We start from the raw sequence: 18,673 nt of genomic DNA on the forward strand, positions 1-18,673 counted from the left end.
AGGTACATGACAAGATACAAGTAACAAGCACGTCTTGCAATAATAAAAAGGATAAACACAAGTAGTGTTAATAAGAAACCAATGTAAATACATGTCTCCTGAGGACTTATTAGTATAGAAAAGTGTTTGTAATAAATCGCTCAAACAAACATGGCCTGTCTAAGTATTATGCAGCACTATTAAAAACCAATAATATTATGCATAATCAAAAGAAACCCTGAATAAAATAGCATACACACTTTACATTATTATTATTATGCAGTTCAAATATGAGTAAAATCTTACATCTCAATACATCTCGAATACGGTTCCCGAAACGGTATAATTATAAAATAAAATACAGTTTACCCCACCAATGGAAAAAGGGCACATTTTTATGTTTCCTTTGAAAAAAAAAAAAAAAACATTTATCAGGGTTATTTGTCTGCATTATATTTTGTTCAGAGTTTTGATTATGTTTTGTTCAAATCCATTTTTGTTATTATGATATATTTTCTGTACACTAAATGTTAATGCATAAACATACATTAATCTCAAAAAGTGAAGAAATGCTACTGTATATGCCGGATATAGGCAAATCTCATTTCCAGTTGAAGTCCTTGGGCAAGTACACACATAACAATCATACAACGTTAAAACATTTCCTAGTGCCTATCACACTTATAATAAATTCATATCAAAATACAGATGTATAAAATATAAATACTTTTTAAATATATTTGTCAATATAAATATAATTGTACATGTAATTCATGAAAATGAGAATTACTCATCATTTTTACTATACATCATGACGTAGTCCATGATAAAAAACAACTTTGCAAAGAAAAATAAAGGCAATATAGTACAGCACAGTCAGAATCAGAATCAGAATACCTGTATTAGTTCCACAGAGGGGAAATGTACGTAGTTACAGCAGAAAAAGAGCCACAGACAGCTTAATGTTACATATGTTACATGCATTAAAAAGTACTAAGTTATGATATAATAAAAAATGTAAAACATATAATAATAAATACAAATTTAAAAAAAGTTACATAATTTTAAAAATACACATCCTGTAACAGTTCTTAGGATTTAGCAGCCAGGCATATAGCACCGTTTTAACGTTTTAATATAGTGCACATGTAGCACATATTGCACATAGTTGGATGGTATTTAACAGCAGCAAGTTACACAATTTACAAAATAAACATCTTGAAACAGTTCTAAGGATTTAGCAGCCAGGTATTTACCAGGTATTTACACAGTTATTAACGGCATATATTGCACATATACTGTAGCACATAGTGCACATAGTTTGTTGGTATTTAACAGAAAGGGGTGTTATAGTCTGTGTTGTGGTGTGTGTGTCGGGTGGGGGGTCTACTAGGGTCTCTGCTGGTTGTATAGTCTGACCGCTGCAGGAAGGAAGGACCTGCGGTATCTCTCCGTGAGACAGCGGAGACAAGGAGCTGCACAATGAGGACAGGGTGTCAGAGCATTTTATTGAACAAAACACTGTCCCTCCCATCGAGTTAGGACTTTCCGAGTGGCCCTTGAAGGCAGCATAGGACTGCCACTTGTCAGAAGTTCCCGGTTCCTCTGAGTCTCCACCAGGGGGCACAGCCCAGGGCAGGCAGGCTCACTCCAAACACTCCGCTCCTTCTCCTCGTACCATGAGCTGAATCTGTCCGGGACAGACCAGGGAAGATGGCGGCCACTGACCATTCCCGGTCCGAAGCTGCCAAACAGCGACGGCAGGATCAGCTGCAGCGATGGCTGGGCTCGGAGACGGATCGGACGCTATCGGAGAACCGGGAAACTTCGAGCGGTTCCGGGACGCGGCGGCCGAGAGTCCGGTTCGCCCAGGGAGCCGTGTTTATGGCCGCCTGCTCCGCCGGAGACCGGGAGGAGGTGGCGGTGCTACTCCGGCAGGGAGCTGACATCAACCACGCCAACATAGACGGGCTGACAGCGCTTCATCAGGTAGGAGCCTTAACGTTACTATATAACCGTTAACGACCGTTTAGATGTAGCTTCGTGTCTAAGAGTTAACCGTTAACGACCGTTTAGATTAAACTGTTTAACGTTTGAGTTTGAGCTAACTGTTGCTCGCATAGCAACAACGTGTATTCGTTAATGATCCTCACAGCGAAGAAGCATTAACTCAACTTTAACTTTAGCTTAACTTATCGTGGAGTTAAATTGGTTAGAGGTAAGGACGAACAGTTAATCTCAGGTATGTCTGTTCATTTTAACAGCTGTTATTATGGTGGCTTAAACTGAGCCCATCACTTTACCCTCTCTAGACTTGTTTTTAAAGTCCCAGCAGCAGCAGCACTTCTGGCCTGTGTGTTAGTGTGTGAGCCTGTTGGTAATATGCTGGGCCATACACAATGTTGTACCTAGTAAGTTATAGGCTTCTTTTTTCTAGCATACATAGTTAAGATGTAAGGATATCAGTGAGCAGCATTAAACTGAAGAAGACTGTGATCTTTCTTAGAAATGAAGGGCCCTGGTGGTGTCTCGTTTAAAACAGTAGGTCATATCCATCATCTGATCAACAGCTTTTTATTTATTTTTTAAAGGAAGAAGTCGAAATGGAAGACTCCCAATATGAAAGTAGAATCTAAGGCAGGATCAAAGAGGGAATGTAAACTCTCAGTTTTTAATCTGAGTGTGAGGATTGTTGCATGTCCCAAATTGGCTGCACTTCTCCTGAGCATGTTCTAGTCTTAAAGCAGCTCAGCCTTTAATGTCCCTCCCTCCCCTTCACTTCAGTAATAACACAGAGGAGCCGTCTGGACAACATCACTGTCACACAAGCCTTCGTTGAGGCAGCATTTCCTCTGCTTTTATGATGCCGCGTGTCATAAACGCAATGCTTGTCTCTTCACATTGATTTCACAGTCACATGGGTTTACGTGTGATATCCAAGCAACATGAAAGATGTTGTGCTTTTAATTTTCCTGCCCACTGGAGCTGAATTATGGTTCAGCGGTGTGCTCGCAGTTACATCATTCTTACAGATGATTGGTGTTTTCCCCCTGATTTAGTCCAACTATGTGTATTTGATGAAGTAGCCTTCCCATGACCGGTTCAGATGAGTATGTGAGCATGTTTCTTCCTGGATGTTGGGTGAACATGCCCACTTTTGGTCGATCCACGTGTCTCGCAGTGTGGTCCCTCCATCCCTCTCTCCCCTGTTGCTCATCGGTTGCCTGGCAATCAGGATTAAATATAGGCCAACACTCTCCAAACTTTCCATCCTCTCCATCCAAAGCCTTTCTGTCTTCTCCACTATGCTTTCACTCTCTCTTGCCCCCAATCCTCCTCCTCCTCCCCCTCCTCTTTCTCCTCTCCTCTCTCTCTGTTTCTCCTTCCCCTTGCCAATTCCCCTTGGTGGGGACTTTAGGGATTTCGGATGAAGAAATGGAAAACATTCCTCAAACTGCTGTTGTCAAAGGCGATTTCCACAATGAGTCACTTGATGACCCAGTGAAGGAGTCTGCTGGGAGGCAGTGTGTGCACCCTCGGAGGGTGCGAGAAGTGCCCTCTGTTCATTCATTCAGCTTGGAGCACCCACTTGTTCAGAGGGACCCCCCGCCCCCTGCTGCCACTGAACACTGCTTTTTGGCTCGCGAGCTTCTGGCTCTGCGTTGTATTACCAGTCCCATCTGGAGCACTTAAAATGACCACTTTAAAAAAAAATGTTACAACCCAGCCCATCTACCTGAGTAATTATCTTATATTATGAAGGAGGCTGGAGACTTGTAGCAGCTTTGTGATAAGTTGATTTAGCCCAAAAGCAAAGCCTCTTAGGTGGCTTAAGGCGGCCTGATGGACACGGCCCTGTGTGACTACAGACACTTGCTGCTGTGAGGTCCTGCAGAGCGACAGAGGATCATGAATTTCTTCAAACGCTGTCAGGTTAGCGAGTGCAGTCTTGTTCTGAGCAGATGTCATCTCATCAGCTGTTAATGATATCTGACACAAACGCACAGTACTTCTTTAGGTAATATTCCAGTGGGAAATGCAAAAAGGTTTGCTTGATTTATATAACAGCAGTGGTGGTGGCGGTGGCGAAGTCGATAGGGAGTTGGCTTGGCAACTGGAACTTGGTCACCAGTTCAAGTCCCGGCAAGACCAAGTGCTACCGAAGTGTCTCTGAGCAAGACACCGTTCCCTACACTGCTCCCCAGGCGCCGTTCCAAATGGCAGCACACTGCTCCTAACACTAGGATGGGTCAAATGCAGAGAAACATTTCCCCACGAGGGATTAATAAAAGTCCATCTTTAAGTGGTCTGCCTGCCTTTTTGTTTTACCATGAGTCCAGATTAATTTTAGCATCCCTATTTCTAGTACTAGACTCCTGGTACTAGGATGGGGTAAATGCAGAGGCCAAATGTCACTGTGTGCTGTGTGCTCTGCATGTGTGACCATTAAAGAGGGTTTCATCCCTCCGATTCTATTCTATTGTAAGTTACACTCAGTTCATGCTGATTTATATCTGTTTTAGAGCGAGTGGTTTTTACTGCAAAATCCTCTTAGGTACTTTTAGCCTTGTTGGCAGCAGGACTCTAGGGATGGCAATGTTGGTGTTTCGGTGCACAAGATTTGTCAAGACTGAAATATCTCCACTAAAATATATTGGACTGTCATGACATTTTGTATGGACGTTTATGGTTCTTAGATGACCTTATTGATTTTGGCGATCCCAGGGTGTTTCCTCTAGTGCCAACGTGAGTTTGAACTATGTGGTACTGAGTGAGTGAAATATCTGTTGTTATATAAAAACTATTGGATGAATCGCAATGACATTTGGAGCAGATATTCAAGGGGGGAGGGGGGATTGGAGGATTTAAATGAAGGCTGATCCAAACTTTTTGTTTTGTTTGTCCAATACTTTGGTTTATTAACAAATACCTTCAAAAATAATAAAATTCCATCAATATCAGCTACACTTTGTGTTAAATACTTATTAGTAAATGTTAGCATGATAAGCTAAAATGGCGAACATTGTTAACGTTATAGCTGCTTAACATCAGCATTGTCTCTGGGAACATGTTGGCATGTAAGCATTTAGCTCAGGGGGAAAATATTTACCACTGTTTGAATGTTTTCAAACAGTACAGTTGACTTCTGTGGCAGGGATCTACCTTGCTTCTTGTTTCAAGGTTCTCTCTTAGTTTTGAGAAACTCTTGTAATCTGTTTGTAATAATCTTACCCCGCTGGCAGGTTTTATTACTTTTATAAATAATGAGTTTAATAACCAGAGCTTTGCAGTATAAAAACGGTTCACTTGAAACAGAGGCCTACACAGATTCCACCCTCAGATTAATTTTTTTCATTAAAAAAAAAAAAGATATATTGTATCATAATACCATGAGATCCTCATGAGATTCATCTTGGGACCTTTGTCACATTGGGATCCGAGCTCGACTTAGCTTCAGGAAAATCAGCTAAATAGATTTGCTGTTTAACTCAGGCCACAAAATGAGTTTTGGCAGGTACTTGAGGGCTTTTAGCAGCCCACTTAACAATAAGTCAATACAAGTAGACACAGTAGGCATTGTTTTAGCCCCAGTGCTTAAGATGATTTTAAAAGATTTCAAAGTGTGGGAAGTTTTGACTTTTTCAACTAACTAAAAATAAACCGGGTCTACTGAACCTGGACTCTGACTGACATTCTGTCGGTTTCTGTTTTTTTACATGTGTGTAGCGGGGATTGTCACAATAACCAACTAACAATAAACACTAGGTTATCAATTCATCATGTGGTTGTGTGTCCTCTGGCAGGCCTGCATTGATGAAAATGCTGAGATGGTGCAGTTTCTGGTGGAGAGCGGGAGTGATGTCAACAGAGGGGACAATGAGGGCTGGACTCCTCTGCACGCTGCCGCCTCCTGCGGATTCATCCAGATCACCAAGTGAGTGTCGATGCAGCACCATTCAACCTAAATCTGTGGGTTCAAATGTTATAGTTTTCATGGTTATTTAAAATACCGGAGGATAATGTGTTAACAATGCTGATGAATTATTGAAATGTAATGTAAAATAATATGAATCATTTGTTTAACTTACAGTGTATAGTTTAACTTTTTCATCTCGACAATTTCTGTCTTTCTGTTTTTGAAGATACCTAATAGAGCACGGTGCTCAAGTCGGGGCGGTGAACAGTGAAGGGGAGCTTCCTCTGGACGTGGCCACGGAAGACGCCATGGAGAGACTTCTCAAAGGGGAAATCAAAAAGCAAGGTGAGGAATCGCTCACACATTAAAACGTCTACTAAAGCTTGGGTGAGCTCTGCCTTTTCTTTCCCTAAGTTCTGGCATTTCAGACTAACATTTAGATGACTTTCAGTGACAACTAAATATGTTGGGATGTTGTCATTATACCAATACATAGAGCCATTCAATTTTGGAACCAATAATTCACTATCTTGAGTAATTAAACCAATGAAACTGATGCGTTTTTGGAAAGTTAGTTGTACTGATTGGCAGAGGCTTTCTTCACTGTACTCTAAGTCTTTACATGATTATCAGATCATAATATACACATTTCCGCGTAAGGCAAGCTGCCTTGCAGATGATTAGGGGCTTATTTTGAATATTAGTCTTGATGGGAAAGAGGACAGTGTAAAAATAGCAGCGTGCAACATGCAGAAATGAAATGCAAAAAAGGTCCCTAGGCCAGATTTGAACTTGTGATGTTGTGGGTTTATGTGCTGTAACCACTCAGCTACCAAGGCCCTGCAGTGATGATGAGGTGCTTTCAGGTACTTAGCTGTGTTGTCCATGTGTCTTGGGTGGTTCTCAATAGCTTTGGCATTAGTAAAAGAAAAATAAGAGCTGAATAAATTAGGAACTTGAACAAGGCTCAGTCTACTTGGAGTGAAAACTATTCAAAACTCTTCTCATAAATGGCCATACTAAGCCCTGCTTTGCATTTTTGTCCTGTTTTACTAGCTGTCACCGTAAAAGCATACGTCTCGTAAGAGAAGACAAAAATAGGCATATAAACGAGGACAGAGTCAGTGTGTACTGGGTAAATGTTCTGTGACCTTCATAGTACTGAAATGCACTGAGGCTCCAGGCGTATACACACATTGCTGAGATCAAGTCACGGATGACAAATCTAATACAACATTTAATATGTTGTCTTCTTTCTGCAGTTTAGACTTTTCAAAGGTCTAATTCTGATTTGTGTTTTTGTTGTGGCTGTACCTAATCAATCAAGCCAAACCTAATGTCAATAAAGCTTTACATGTCTACTGGCATTATTATTACCTCATTGCCATACATTTAAAAAATATAAAAAACATTGTGACTCATTAGATTTGAATTGTCTTTTTTAAATTAAATAGCATTGGTTCATCAATAACACTCATCAGTGCGTACCTCCCTTTGTGTGCGTCAAGCATTACATTTCCTCGTTCTGGAGTAATGTGAAATGTTTGGTTCACATGTGGCAGAAACAATTCTACGCTGCTACCACTGTATTCATATTCTACAAATAGTACAACTTACTAATAATAATAATAATAATAATAGTGTAGCCTGATCTTTATCTGCACATATACAGACATACTGATTACATTCTCGACAGAGTGAATAGAAATGAAGGTAATGAATGAAGCTTCTGAACTACTGAGGAGTGCTCGTGTGTGTGTTCAAGTGCCACTGTTTTCCATGTGCCTATCACAGCAATAGACGTGGACCAGGCCAGAAAAGAGGAGGAGAGGGTCATGCTTCAGGACGCCATGGCCGTGCAGGCAGGAAGCGGGACCCTTACACCTCACCCCAACACCAAAGCTACCGCTCTGCACGTTGCTGCTGCCAAAGGCTACATCGAAGTCCTGAAGTAAGAATAAGTCTACGAAGAGCAATGACCGCTTGTTAGCTTTTGTCTTAATTTGGTATCACAGCTCTAGCCTCCTAGATATACCTCACCTCCTTCCATCTTGCCTGTTTCCTCGCTTCCTCAGGGTGCTGTTAAAGTGTGATGTGGACGTGGACAGCAGGGACATCGACGGGTGGACGCCCCTGCATGCAGGATCTCACTGGGGGAAGGAGGAGGTGTGCTCCCTGCTGGCTGACAACATGTGCGATATGGGTGCCGTCAACAATGTGGTAAGACAAACCACCTTTCTTCTGTTCTATGACATGAAGCCTTTATTAGCGCCATGACTGATGAAGCCCTGTGAATGTCCTTGTAGGGCCAAACACCTCTAGATGTTGCGCATGAGAACCTAGCGGACACTCTGGAGGAGCTGCAGAAGAAGCAGAATGCCGTGAGTCTGCCTTCACAACTATCTCAGTTAGATAAACCTGATATGATTGATAGTTTTACAGCGGTGGATGTTCTCTGTGTTTATGTGTGTTTATATTCCTCTTCAGTTACGCAGCGAGAAAGAGAAACAGACTCCTGTTATTGGGACCAGCCAGCAAATCTCCATGGTACCACTCCGCACACGCAGGTCAGTGCCAGTCAGTGTGTTGGTGTGTGGGCATGTGTTTGTGTGTGTATGTGGGCACACGCTACGCTGTTCCTCAGCTGAATCCCAGTCATCCCAGTACCAGTAGTTTGCATGCAGATCTGATGTTAACAGTCCCAGCATTCCTCTGAAACGAGCTGCTTCTATCCACTGACATTAACACTGGATAGATGTAGCAGGCAGCGACTTTCTGTGTCCCAGTTCCATACTGAATACTAAATGTTACAGTTTTTTAAGATAGTGTGAACTCTTTTGAAAAATGAGTTTGAATGTATACTTTAGTTCCTACAATGCAACAGAGGGAGAACAGTAATCAACTCTTAAATGATTACAACTAACAATTATAAGCAATAATGAAAGGAAATGAAAGAATACAATTAAAATAAAGCACAGCATAGTTAAGAAAAAAATCAAAGGATAAAAAATACACATGTCGTTTAAAGGAGCTTTTATACCTAGCTCTTATTGTTCTGAAATATATAGAACGTCCTTTATCGCAATATGTAATCTATCATTATACACTGATGTCTGTCAGTTTTGTGGCAAATCCAGAAAGCTGTGTTCGGTTCAAATGATAAGACAATCTGTTTTTAGCTAATTCTGCAAATTGAATAGCTCCCATTGGTCCCTCCCATTGAGTTTTGGAAATTGCATACTGGCAGCAGTTAGAACTTAAATCTCGTTACGAGGGATTTTCTTGTGTACTGAAAGCCAGAATTGCACACTTTCCATAAGTACAAAACAAATACTTTAGTATAAAGTATGTGGTTGGGACACACGTTTGTGTAGATGCTGTAGCTTGCCGTCTTACATATTAAAGAACGATTATACAATTGATTAGATCAAAAATGTTTAGTTTGAAGTTACCTCCTGCTAAATTGTGATCTAGCAATAATACGGCATAGCTACTCATAGCCTCACAGAAAATGACCCACTGGTCCACCCACCGATGTGTTGATCGGCGCATGCTCGCTCTAATTGGCTGCACGTGGAATGACTGCCCTCACTGATCAGCTCCCTGCATGCCACCTGTTGTTCCACCCCACCTTGGCCCCGCCCCTGCAGGACTTCTATCTCTCGTATGAGCAGTAAGGAGAAGATCTATCTCCACGAGCGGGAGAAGCACCCCCCTCCGGCCCTGCAGAGCAGCCCAGCTGAGGACGAGGAGGAGGAAGGGCAGACGAGACAGAGCCAGCCTCAGAGCCAGGGGAAGGCCTCGAGCAGCTCCAGCTCGGAGGAGGAGAGCGAGTCGGAGAGCGACGCGGAGTCGGGTAGGAGAAGCTGCCGAGAAGTTGTCTTTCACAACTGATGTGTTTTTTCAATCTGGTGGGTTTTTATGGTTCTGCTAGTGAGTTAATTATTTCCGACCTTTGCACGGTTGTAGAGAAAGCGAAGAACCGAGAGATCATAAACAACTTGAACAACAAACGCATTGCTTCCAGCAGCGTGCTTCCTACCTCCGTACCAACAAGTACTGCTCCAAGCCAAGTGAAAAAGGTAATATACAAAGACATTACATGGCCAACATCAAAGCAAATGTTTTAGCTGCATGACAGCAATACAGATGTTGACTTCTGCTGGCTGTATAGCAGGACCCAGGCAAGCCCCCCGCCCCCGAGGTCCCGGGCTCCTGGAGAACGTCTCTGAGGAAGGCAGGTAGCTCGATGACTCTGGGCTCGGCTGGTCTGTCTGACACCAGCCAGGACCCCATCAGACCTGCAGAGAGCGTGCTGGGCATGACCCGCTCCGCCTCTAGCCCCCGCCTCAGCTCTGAGGCCGACACCAAGGTACGCACCACAGCCGGCGCTCACATGACTCAGACTTTAAACTCTAATGAAACCAGTTGTTGTCATACAAATCTAACGGGACTCCAAATAAAGGCTTCTTTCACAGCTTCTGAGTCACATAACCTGATGAACTATTATCTTCCCCTCGTTCTCAGGAGCCTAGGCTGGCTCGGGTGCCGCCCATCCCGACCCGGAGACTCTTCAGTATCCCAGACGCCAGCCCTGACAACTCCAACAGGTGAGCCGCTGCTCTCAAATGCTCTTTCTGCGCTTGTGAAAGCAGATTGTGTTTTTCTGAGTCACTGGTTGTGTGCCCCTGTCACCCTGTCTCCTTCTCAGCTGGCTAAGTCGTAGCTCCTCTTACACCCGGCGCCTTCATAGTCAATCAGGGAATGACCTCACTAGTTCCACCCCCTCTTTGCTTCACAGGTCAGTCATGCTGCTCAATGCTCTGTATTTGTTTGTTGTCATGTGTGTGTGTGGGATTTTGTTATTGCTGTGTCACCGCTAATAACATTCCCCCTGCAGTGACTAAACGTGTCATTTGTGTGTGTGGCTGTGAAAAACGCCTTTCTGTTTTGAAGCGGTTTGTTTTGCTTCTAGCTCATCTTATGGAAAGAGACTGGATGACCCCACCATGACCTCAGCTAGCACAGGAACGAGCTCTGCTGGACTCGGCCGCCTCAATAGTGTCTTGACCCAGAGGTACTCCATTTGCTTTTTCTATTTTCCTATTCCTTTTTCTTTCTCTTGTGAAAGATCTAATAGTCACCTCTTATCTCTCCCCGTAAGACTTCCTCAGGAACAGACAGAAAAGAAGGACCTGTCTGCCGTCACCACCTCCAATTCCCGAAGCACGACCACGGGCGAACAGGAGGCCAAGCAGAGGCGCAAGTGAGTCAGGGGGAAGAGTGCGTCGATGCGAGTGTGTGCCACCATCTTAACAATAGTGGTGGACAGAGCATCTGTGTTTACCGGTTGTCCATCCCTAAATCCCATACTAGTAATTATGATATCTCAAGAGCACTTCACAAACGTCCACTTGGAATCAAGAATGAATGTATTAGAAGTGGGTTCTAAATGGTTCCAGTCATTGAGACATCACAACTACATTTTTGGCCATAACTCAATAATGAATTAGATAACTATTAGAAGACTTTACACAGAAATTAGTCCTAAAACCCGGATATGAGTTAGCCCTTTTGCTAGCATTTTCGCTCTTCAGATTCAAGTCAAAAGGGTCTTTTAGAATGCAACTTTGTTTAGAAACCTGAATATCTTTGGTTAACACAAATTTAAGAACACAAATTAAGGAGATTTGATATTTTACGTAATACCCAATTGTGCATTTCTGGAAAGATCTCATTGGGATCATGTGATGCTAACGTTCAGTCTTTGCCCACACACATTTGTAATCCCTCCAGCACTTGAGGGCTAGTTTAAGTGATGACATTTTGGATAAACAGTGGATGTAAACTGCAAATTGAGTGTTCAGGGGGGGGGGGGCCACAACCACCACCACCAGGCAATAATTGTAGTTATCTGAAGGTGCTGTGTTGAATCTAAAAGTGCTCAACCTGTGTAGATCATATCTGACGCCGGTGCGGGACGAGGAGGCCGAGGCCCAGAGGAAGGCTCGCTCCAGACACGCCCGGCAGTCCCGCCGCTCCACTCAGGTACAAACAGTCTCCGCTCACATGTTCACTGCATGTTCCCAAAGTACTGTGTGTATGTAAGACAGTGATTTTTTTTACATCAAGGGGGTGACGCTAACAGACCTGCAGGAGGCAGAGAAGACGATGAAGACAGACAACAAAGGGAGAGAAAAGAAGGAGGAGGAGGAAGAGAAGGAGAAAGAGAAGGACGCCAAAGCAAAGAAGGCAGAGGAGGGGGTGAGAGCCATATATCAGAGTTATGGGTCTGTGTTGGTCGCTCTTATATAATGTAACGTGACATCATATAGCGGGGGATGCTGTGTTTACAGGAAGTGAGCTGGAGGTCTCGTATTGCCAGTCTGCAGAAGTCTGACCTGCTGGGCCTCACTCAGCCCGCCGGCACTCCGCGGCCTCAGGCGGCCGACAGGAGAGGTACACATCCCCACCTCCCTCTTCTCACAAAACACAGAGCTTGAAAATGTGGTTTGTTTGTTAAAACATTTAATTTTCTCTTCAACAACTGCTGTTTGGCTCTGTTCCAGATGTTGAGGCCAGCACAGGGGAGAGCGAGACAGAGCGATGGGCCAGGGAGCGCAGGGAGAGGAGGCAGGCTCGGGCCAGGAGGAAGGCGCAGAGGACCGGGGAGGTAAACACCGCTCACATCTTTTTATCTGGATTATTCATGCAGGAATTAAAAAAACAAAAAAAACACTAGCAATGTTTGAACGAGATGTGAGTGTTTTTATGAGAACACCATGCATTATCTGTTTCATCTGCAGAGTGATGACAATGATCCCAGTGGGGAGGAAGAGTTCTCAGGCAGTGGGCTGGATCCACAGGTGTGTGTGTGTGTGTGTGTGTGTGTGTGTGTGTGTGTGTGTGTGTGTGTGTGTGTGTGTGTGTGTGTGTGTGTGTGTGTGTGTGTGTGTGTGTGTGTGTGTGTGTGTGTGTGTGTGTGTGTGTGTGTGTGTGTGTGTGTGTGTGTGTGTGTGTGTGTGTGTCGAGACGGCACTGACGTCATTAAACCGTTTCTATGACAATATTGACATTCAATACTGAAAGTGAGCTACAATGTTAAGTCAACTTAGCGATAAATTGATTGACAGAAAAACAACGCCAGTTTTTTTTGATAAACAAATAACTGCATTTTCCTGCAAACATGGCAAAAAAACGCTTTCAAATATGGAGTTTTATTGCTACTGAAATGATTCGTAACTTGCAGCCCTAGTTCAAATGTTGTTTAAAAAAACAAGACCTTTGCTTAAATCTCGCTTTATTTTACTTTCAAAGAAGAGAGGAAATAGACTGTTTTACAACATGAGCTCATTCAGAAGGATTTGGAGTAAATGACTTAATAGAATGACATCAGTGGCTGAAAGAAATAAACAAGGGGATGTTTGGACTAAACAAGGTTGACTGAAATTACATTTGACATAAATTCAACTTAAATAGTTTTTTGGACAAAGTTTAGACTGACGTTGACCCTGAACTGAACAATTATAACAATAACCTTGGACACAGGACTAAGAATGATAAAACTAACACTGCCTTCTCTGTTCACAGACAGACCAACACTTGAGTTCCAGGTATGAATGTAGCCTTCGACCTGTTTTGATTTTCAGTCTTTCTTCATTCTGTCAGCACGGTGTCAGTGATGGCAGTGTCTCTGACCTTTGACCTCTGCCCGTCTCCCCAGGTTTAATGACTGCACCCAGGGAGGAAGCTCTGACGCCAAGGATTTCAAGAAGGTCAGCAGACAGCACTCATATCGAAGTAAGGAACATTTGTTTTCCACGTTTCAACCCGTTATTTACTGTTGCGTGTGTTTGTGTGCGTCAGCTGTTTGAGGAGGTTTCCAGAGAAAACAGTCAGCTCCAGTCTCAGCTGCAGGACACCCAGAGGACCATCAGTCAGACCAGGTTGGACCTGGAGAAAGCCACGCAGGTGACCACCCCCCCAACAAGCACATACACAAACACACAAACACACACACTCAGTTCAGGTGTCTGTCCCTTGTATTGCTGTCTTTTCTATACCCAAATAGTACTTTGAGGATGGAAACAAAACATCTATGTTTTTCAAAGAAATAATACATAAAATACAGATTTTTAAAAATGTCCCCCGTCCAAGTCCAAACATTTTAATCTTTCTTTCCAGATATGGACCAAGCGTACCGAGTACATGAAACCGATAGTCAGACTATAGCTGGCTTGATAGAATAAATGATTGAGAATATGATTTCCCATCCATCATCTTGTTCTTTATTCCTTTAATAAGTAAGGCCAAGGTTTCCCATGTTCAATTGTAATCAAAACCTCTCGAAGAGTCATGCTGTAAAATTATTTAAATGCGCATAGTCCTATGTGAATCAACTTGAAGTAATACTATGTATAAAGATAAAATTAACAAAAAAAGCAAACGAGACAGCCACATCAAAATGTTGCAGGTTGTAACCTATCATTTCACAGGCTATCAAGTGATCTTGTTGTGGTGATGGTGTTAACGTGATAGATTGATGGTGTTAACGTGATAGATTGATGGTGTTAACGTGATAGATTGATGGTGTTAACGTGATAGATTGATGGTGTTAACGTGATTGATTTGTTGAGTCCCACAGAGACAGGAGCGTCTGAGCGACTGCTCAGCCATGCTGGACCTGGAGAGAAAGGTAACGCATCCCTGCTGATGGTGTTCCTGTTGTTTTAGCTTCATCTGCCTCACTACGGCCACCACTGCTGTCTGTTGACGCTCTCTCCTCTCTCCTCTTCACTCCTTCACCTCTTTTCACTCACCTTCTTCCTCTCTACATCACTTCCTCTCTGGGCTCCGTCACGTTGCCGTGGCGTCAGGACCGGAGGATGTTGGAGCGGCGAATGGCCGAGCTGGAGGAGGAGCTAAAGGTGAGCAGACGAGTGTTATCATGGCCGAACTCACTTTGCATGTTTCTGCTTGATCAGCCTGGCTGCAGTGTGCAGGCAGCAGTGATGTGGAGTTGGTGCACAGTTGTTGAATACACTCCTCCCTCCACCTGTTTTCAGGGAGGAGGGTAACTGTTTTCTGTTACATGTGATAAATGTGGTTGATTTTCACATTAATGGTTGTTTCTGTTTGTCTACCAAACTACCTGAAACCCATCTGATCTCTGCGCTCTCATAATTTCATCTCATAATTGTCTGATGTCTTCAGTAATAAAGAATGAATAGGTAAAGTCCTTCTATTTGAGGAAGAGTTCAACATTTTGGGAAATATGCTTATTTGTTGTCTTGATGAGAGTTAGATAAGACATCTAACTCCCAGCAACAAAGCAAATACAAGTATTTCACAAAATGTCCAACTGTTTCTTTCTTGTTTCATTACTTTCTCTCATTCTAGGATGCAAAAAAAACAATGAATACAATACTCTCTTTTTTTAAATGTGACAATGTGAAAATGATAACTGTGATGTTACTTATAGTTCTCTAGGCTTCACACATGACGTGTTTGCATAACACCGAACAAAAAAACAAAAAAAGATCACTGCCTTTAGGCCCCAGTCACACCGAGATGCGTCATTAGAAATGCGTCAAACAGCGAAACCAGTGTTTTCCAATGGTAAACCCCCCCCCATCCCCCCCATCTCCTGCACCATGGGCCCTGTTTTTGAAGTGATTTTTGGACCCAAATTATAGTTTAAATATTCTCTTTTTTGCATTAAGCTGCATTCACATGATAGTAAATGTTCTTCCTCACTCATCACCAGGTATTGCACAGAGCCTTAAATGCGAGACAATTCTGTTTCTATGGCTACCTACCCTGCCTACCTACCTATGTCGCAGCCAATCAAATTAAGCGAAAAAAAGCTTTATTACTTTACCACTTCCTTCTCTTTTGATGTTGGGAGATGTAGACAGGACAATGGCAGATGCAGACAAAAGATTGATATTAGAAGTTTTTGAATAAATGTTACTGTATAATTCAAGGTTGCGTTTCCTCCTTATCTGGTTGCATAGCAACGACAAGAAGTCGCTCATAAATCTCTCCCGGTTGCTCCACAGGCGCAACACGCTGTTTTTCCGATGCGTTTTTGAAGCGGACTCGCTCGTAGCAATGCATCTCGTGTCATTAGAGCCTTATTGCATAGAGTTTGATGTCCTGCTATCTTTTAAGTGTAGTAGCAACAACTCGGTTAGAAACATGTATTGCTCTGATAGGAATTGCTGTGAAAACTACCTATGATATTTAATCTTAAAATTCAATGTCTCATAATAAAGTCAAACCAAGCAGATCATTTCTCAGACTGTTTTAATGGAAACTTGTTTTTTTACCTCCAGGTTCTGGTCGACTTGAGAGCAGACAACCAGCGTCTTAAAGATGAAAATGGAGCACTGATCCGTGTCATCAGCAAACTCTCCAAATAAACGAAAAGAGAGAGACACGAAGAGCAGGGATCCCCCCCCTCCCCCCCTCCATCCATCCATCCATCCCTCCCTCCCTGCTTCCACACATTCCTCCCAGTGCCAAAGAGTGAGAGAAAGAGAGAGGGGGAGAGAAGCAGCAGAATGTCCTACGTACACGAACACCACAGCTTGACTTGGATTGTGAACAGCTGGAGTGGCTTTGGTTTTGCCTTAGCGCCCGTTTGTCACAGGAAGACCTTTGGCATGAAGGCCTGTGGCCGAGCTCCCCCAGCAGCAACATGAGACCCACAGCACACAGAACATCTACCACCACTGTGCATCAGGGGAACATTAACGTGCACACACATTCCTATGCGTGCATCACATACTTCCTCCATGCACATTCCACGAGCGCGAAAGGCAGCTTGGTCCTTAAAGCTCCCACTGAGTATTTATTTTTTTGTGAACACACTCACGTCACACATTCACAAATTTACCCCAATCACAGTTCAATTCTGACATGTTGTCAAGCAATGAAGGTTTTGAAGTTCTTTATAAAAAATTTAAAAAACTTGGCTTGTCTTTGCATTCGGCACCGTCCTGACGACAAGGGGAAGTCCACAAAGCTCTGTTGGGTTGTTTTGTTTCCACATGCAAGTGTTTGAACCCACCTACCTCTCCACCTATGCACTTCCCCACATAGTTTTTTATTTTTGTGACCACAGACACACTCCATGCTCTTAAATAATGACCAGGTCAGTTGACCACAGCACTTTACACCCTGCGGAGCAATTCAAGATTTGCCATGCTTTGCCCGTCCTCCAGACAGACAAACGTATGTCACAGCAGCACCCTCCCACTCAGTAAGTGGAAGGAGAAGTTACCGATAGCTGAAGGTCAAAGGTCATAGCACAATTATAAAGAATTGCTGTTCTGTCAATGCCTATTATGCTATGAATGGTTTTAATTATTACCATTGATAAAGATATTATTTTCATAGTTTTTCATTGTCAATTCCTCTCTTGCCAGGGAGCATGATTATGTATATTGTATGTGTATAAATATTAGTCTTGAATAATACCCCCCTTTGAAGTAAAATTCCATGTAGCCTTTCTTCACATGTTGGTTTTCTAATATATTGAATGGATGTCCGCACCCCAATAAAAAAAAGTGTTTGTAGCTACTGTCTGGTTATTATGTACATTGTGAGAATTTGTATCCATATTAGTATGAAGTATGAATGCTAGTTGGATTCCACACTTAGTGACATGTTGTGAATGATGGAGTCATCAAATATCTCACTTTTGAGATTAGTTTTCACCTGTTCTTTTGTTTTGTTTCTACCTAATTGTATCACTACTGCCTACAGTTGTTCTGTTATTTAGAAGTCAGATGTTTTTCATCACTGGATACAAAAAAAGGAACGGTACAGCTGCAACACAGTGAGGAAACAGGGCAGCACGATGTATATACAGCATGTTTGGACTGTTCCATTAATCTATTGCTGCTCCCAGGTGGACACTACATCAGGAGTTGCTTGACTGACATGATAGATATGAGAGTGATTGCATGTGCTGTGGTAGACGTCTGGGTAGGAGCTGTGAAGGACCAGTTGCCCATTTGGACTGTAGTGTAGTTAAGATCCATCTGTTTGTCTCATCTGAGAGCAGGGAGATGGACCACTGTCCTGCAGGGTGGAAGAAATTCTGACAACAGGCTGCGCTCCTAATAAGGAAGGGCAGGCTGGCCGAGGCTCTCTGTAAATATCCCTCAGGTCTGAGAAAGACAGAGGAAGGGAGCTGGGGAGGAAGAGGGAAGCGGATGGATTGCAGCCTTATATGGACAAAGCTCTGCTTTTCCCAGGGTTTGTGGCTCTGACCCCCGGCACGATGCCAGATGCCACACAAACAGCTCCTCAGCGCCACCAAGTGGTGCAACTCATGCAGTGCTGAGGGTGAGCTAAGGCTGAAAGGAGATGTATATTGTTTGTTAGTTTCTTCCTTTAGCATTTTTGACATTTAGTCTTTTATTTAACAATTTCTATACAAAAAATAAGCAGGAATACACTTACTACACCTTATACCACTACCTTTAAACATTTTTATTTTAAATTTCAGAAAACTTCAATACGAAAAATAAATGGTCTTAATTTAAGTAATAATTGTGATGTGTATGAGTCACTTTTTTAAAATATCTTTACATTATTTGCTTAAAACATGTGGAATTAAAAAAACACAGGCTATAAAGGACGCGTTTACCCATTTACCTCCATGAGTAATCTTGGTTGAGTGTCGCAAATTTGTATTTGAATATTACAGACAAACTGACTCTGAAACCTGTAGTTTTCATCAAGAAATAATGGTTGCTTGTGGGG

At 42.8% G+C, this 18,673-nt stretch overlaps 1 protein-coding gene across 6 annotated transcripts; it reads left to right on the plus strand.

The window, feature by feature from the left end:
* The first annotated feature begins 1,587 nt into the window (after positions 1-1,587).
* LOC104956193 (protein phosphatase 1 regulatory subunit 12A) lies at positions 1,588-17,478 on the plus strand. Of its 6 annotated transcripts, XM_010783656.1 has the most exons (26): positions 1,588-1,968; positions 5,784-5,914; positions 6,123-6,241; positions 7,691-7,847; positions 7,972-8,116; positions 8,203-8,277; positions 8,384-8,463; positions 9,547-9,752; positions 9,866-9,978; positions 10,071-10,268; positions 10,424-10,506; positions 10,608-10,697; positions 10,872-10,973; positions 11,061-11,162; positions 11,854-11,944; positions 12,029-12,160; positions 12,253-12,355; positions 12,466-12,569; positions 12,703-12,762; positions 13,487-13,509; positions 13,620-13,671; positions 13,763-13,867; positions 14,541-14,591; positions 14,773-14,823; positions 15,110-15,126; positions 16,234-16,308. In XM_010783656.1, the coding sequence occupies exons 1-25, from the start codon at positions 1,693-1,695 to the stop codon at positions 15,110-15,112; spliced, it is 2,652 nt and encodes an 883-aa protein (XP_010781958.1). In that variant the 5' UTR covers positions 1,588-1,692; the 3' UTR covers positions 15,113-15,126; positions 16,234-16,308. The 6 variants fall into 6 exon arrangements, with proteins under 6 accessions (XP_010781958.1, XP_010781955.1, XP_010781956.1 ...); XM_010783653.1 differs by lacking the exon at positions 15,110-15,126 and having other exon boundaries at positions 16,234-17,478; XM_010783654.1 differs by lacking the exon at positions 15,110-15,126 and having other exon boundaries at positions 10,074-10,268; positions 16,234-17,478.
* The last annotated feature ends 1,195 nt before the right edge of the window (positions 17,479-18,673 follow it).

Source organism: Notothenia coriiceps, unplaced genomic scaffold (genome assembly GCF_000735185.1).
Source record: "Notothenia coriiceps isolate Sejong01 unplaced genomic scaffold, NC01 NC01_scaffold00025515, whole genome shotgun sequence".
In the NCBI taxonomy this organism is placed as follows: Eukaryota; Metazoa; Chordata; class Actinopteri; order Perciformes; family Nototheniidae; genus Notothenia; species Notothenia coriiceps.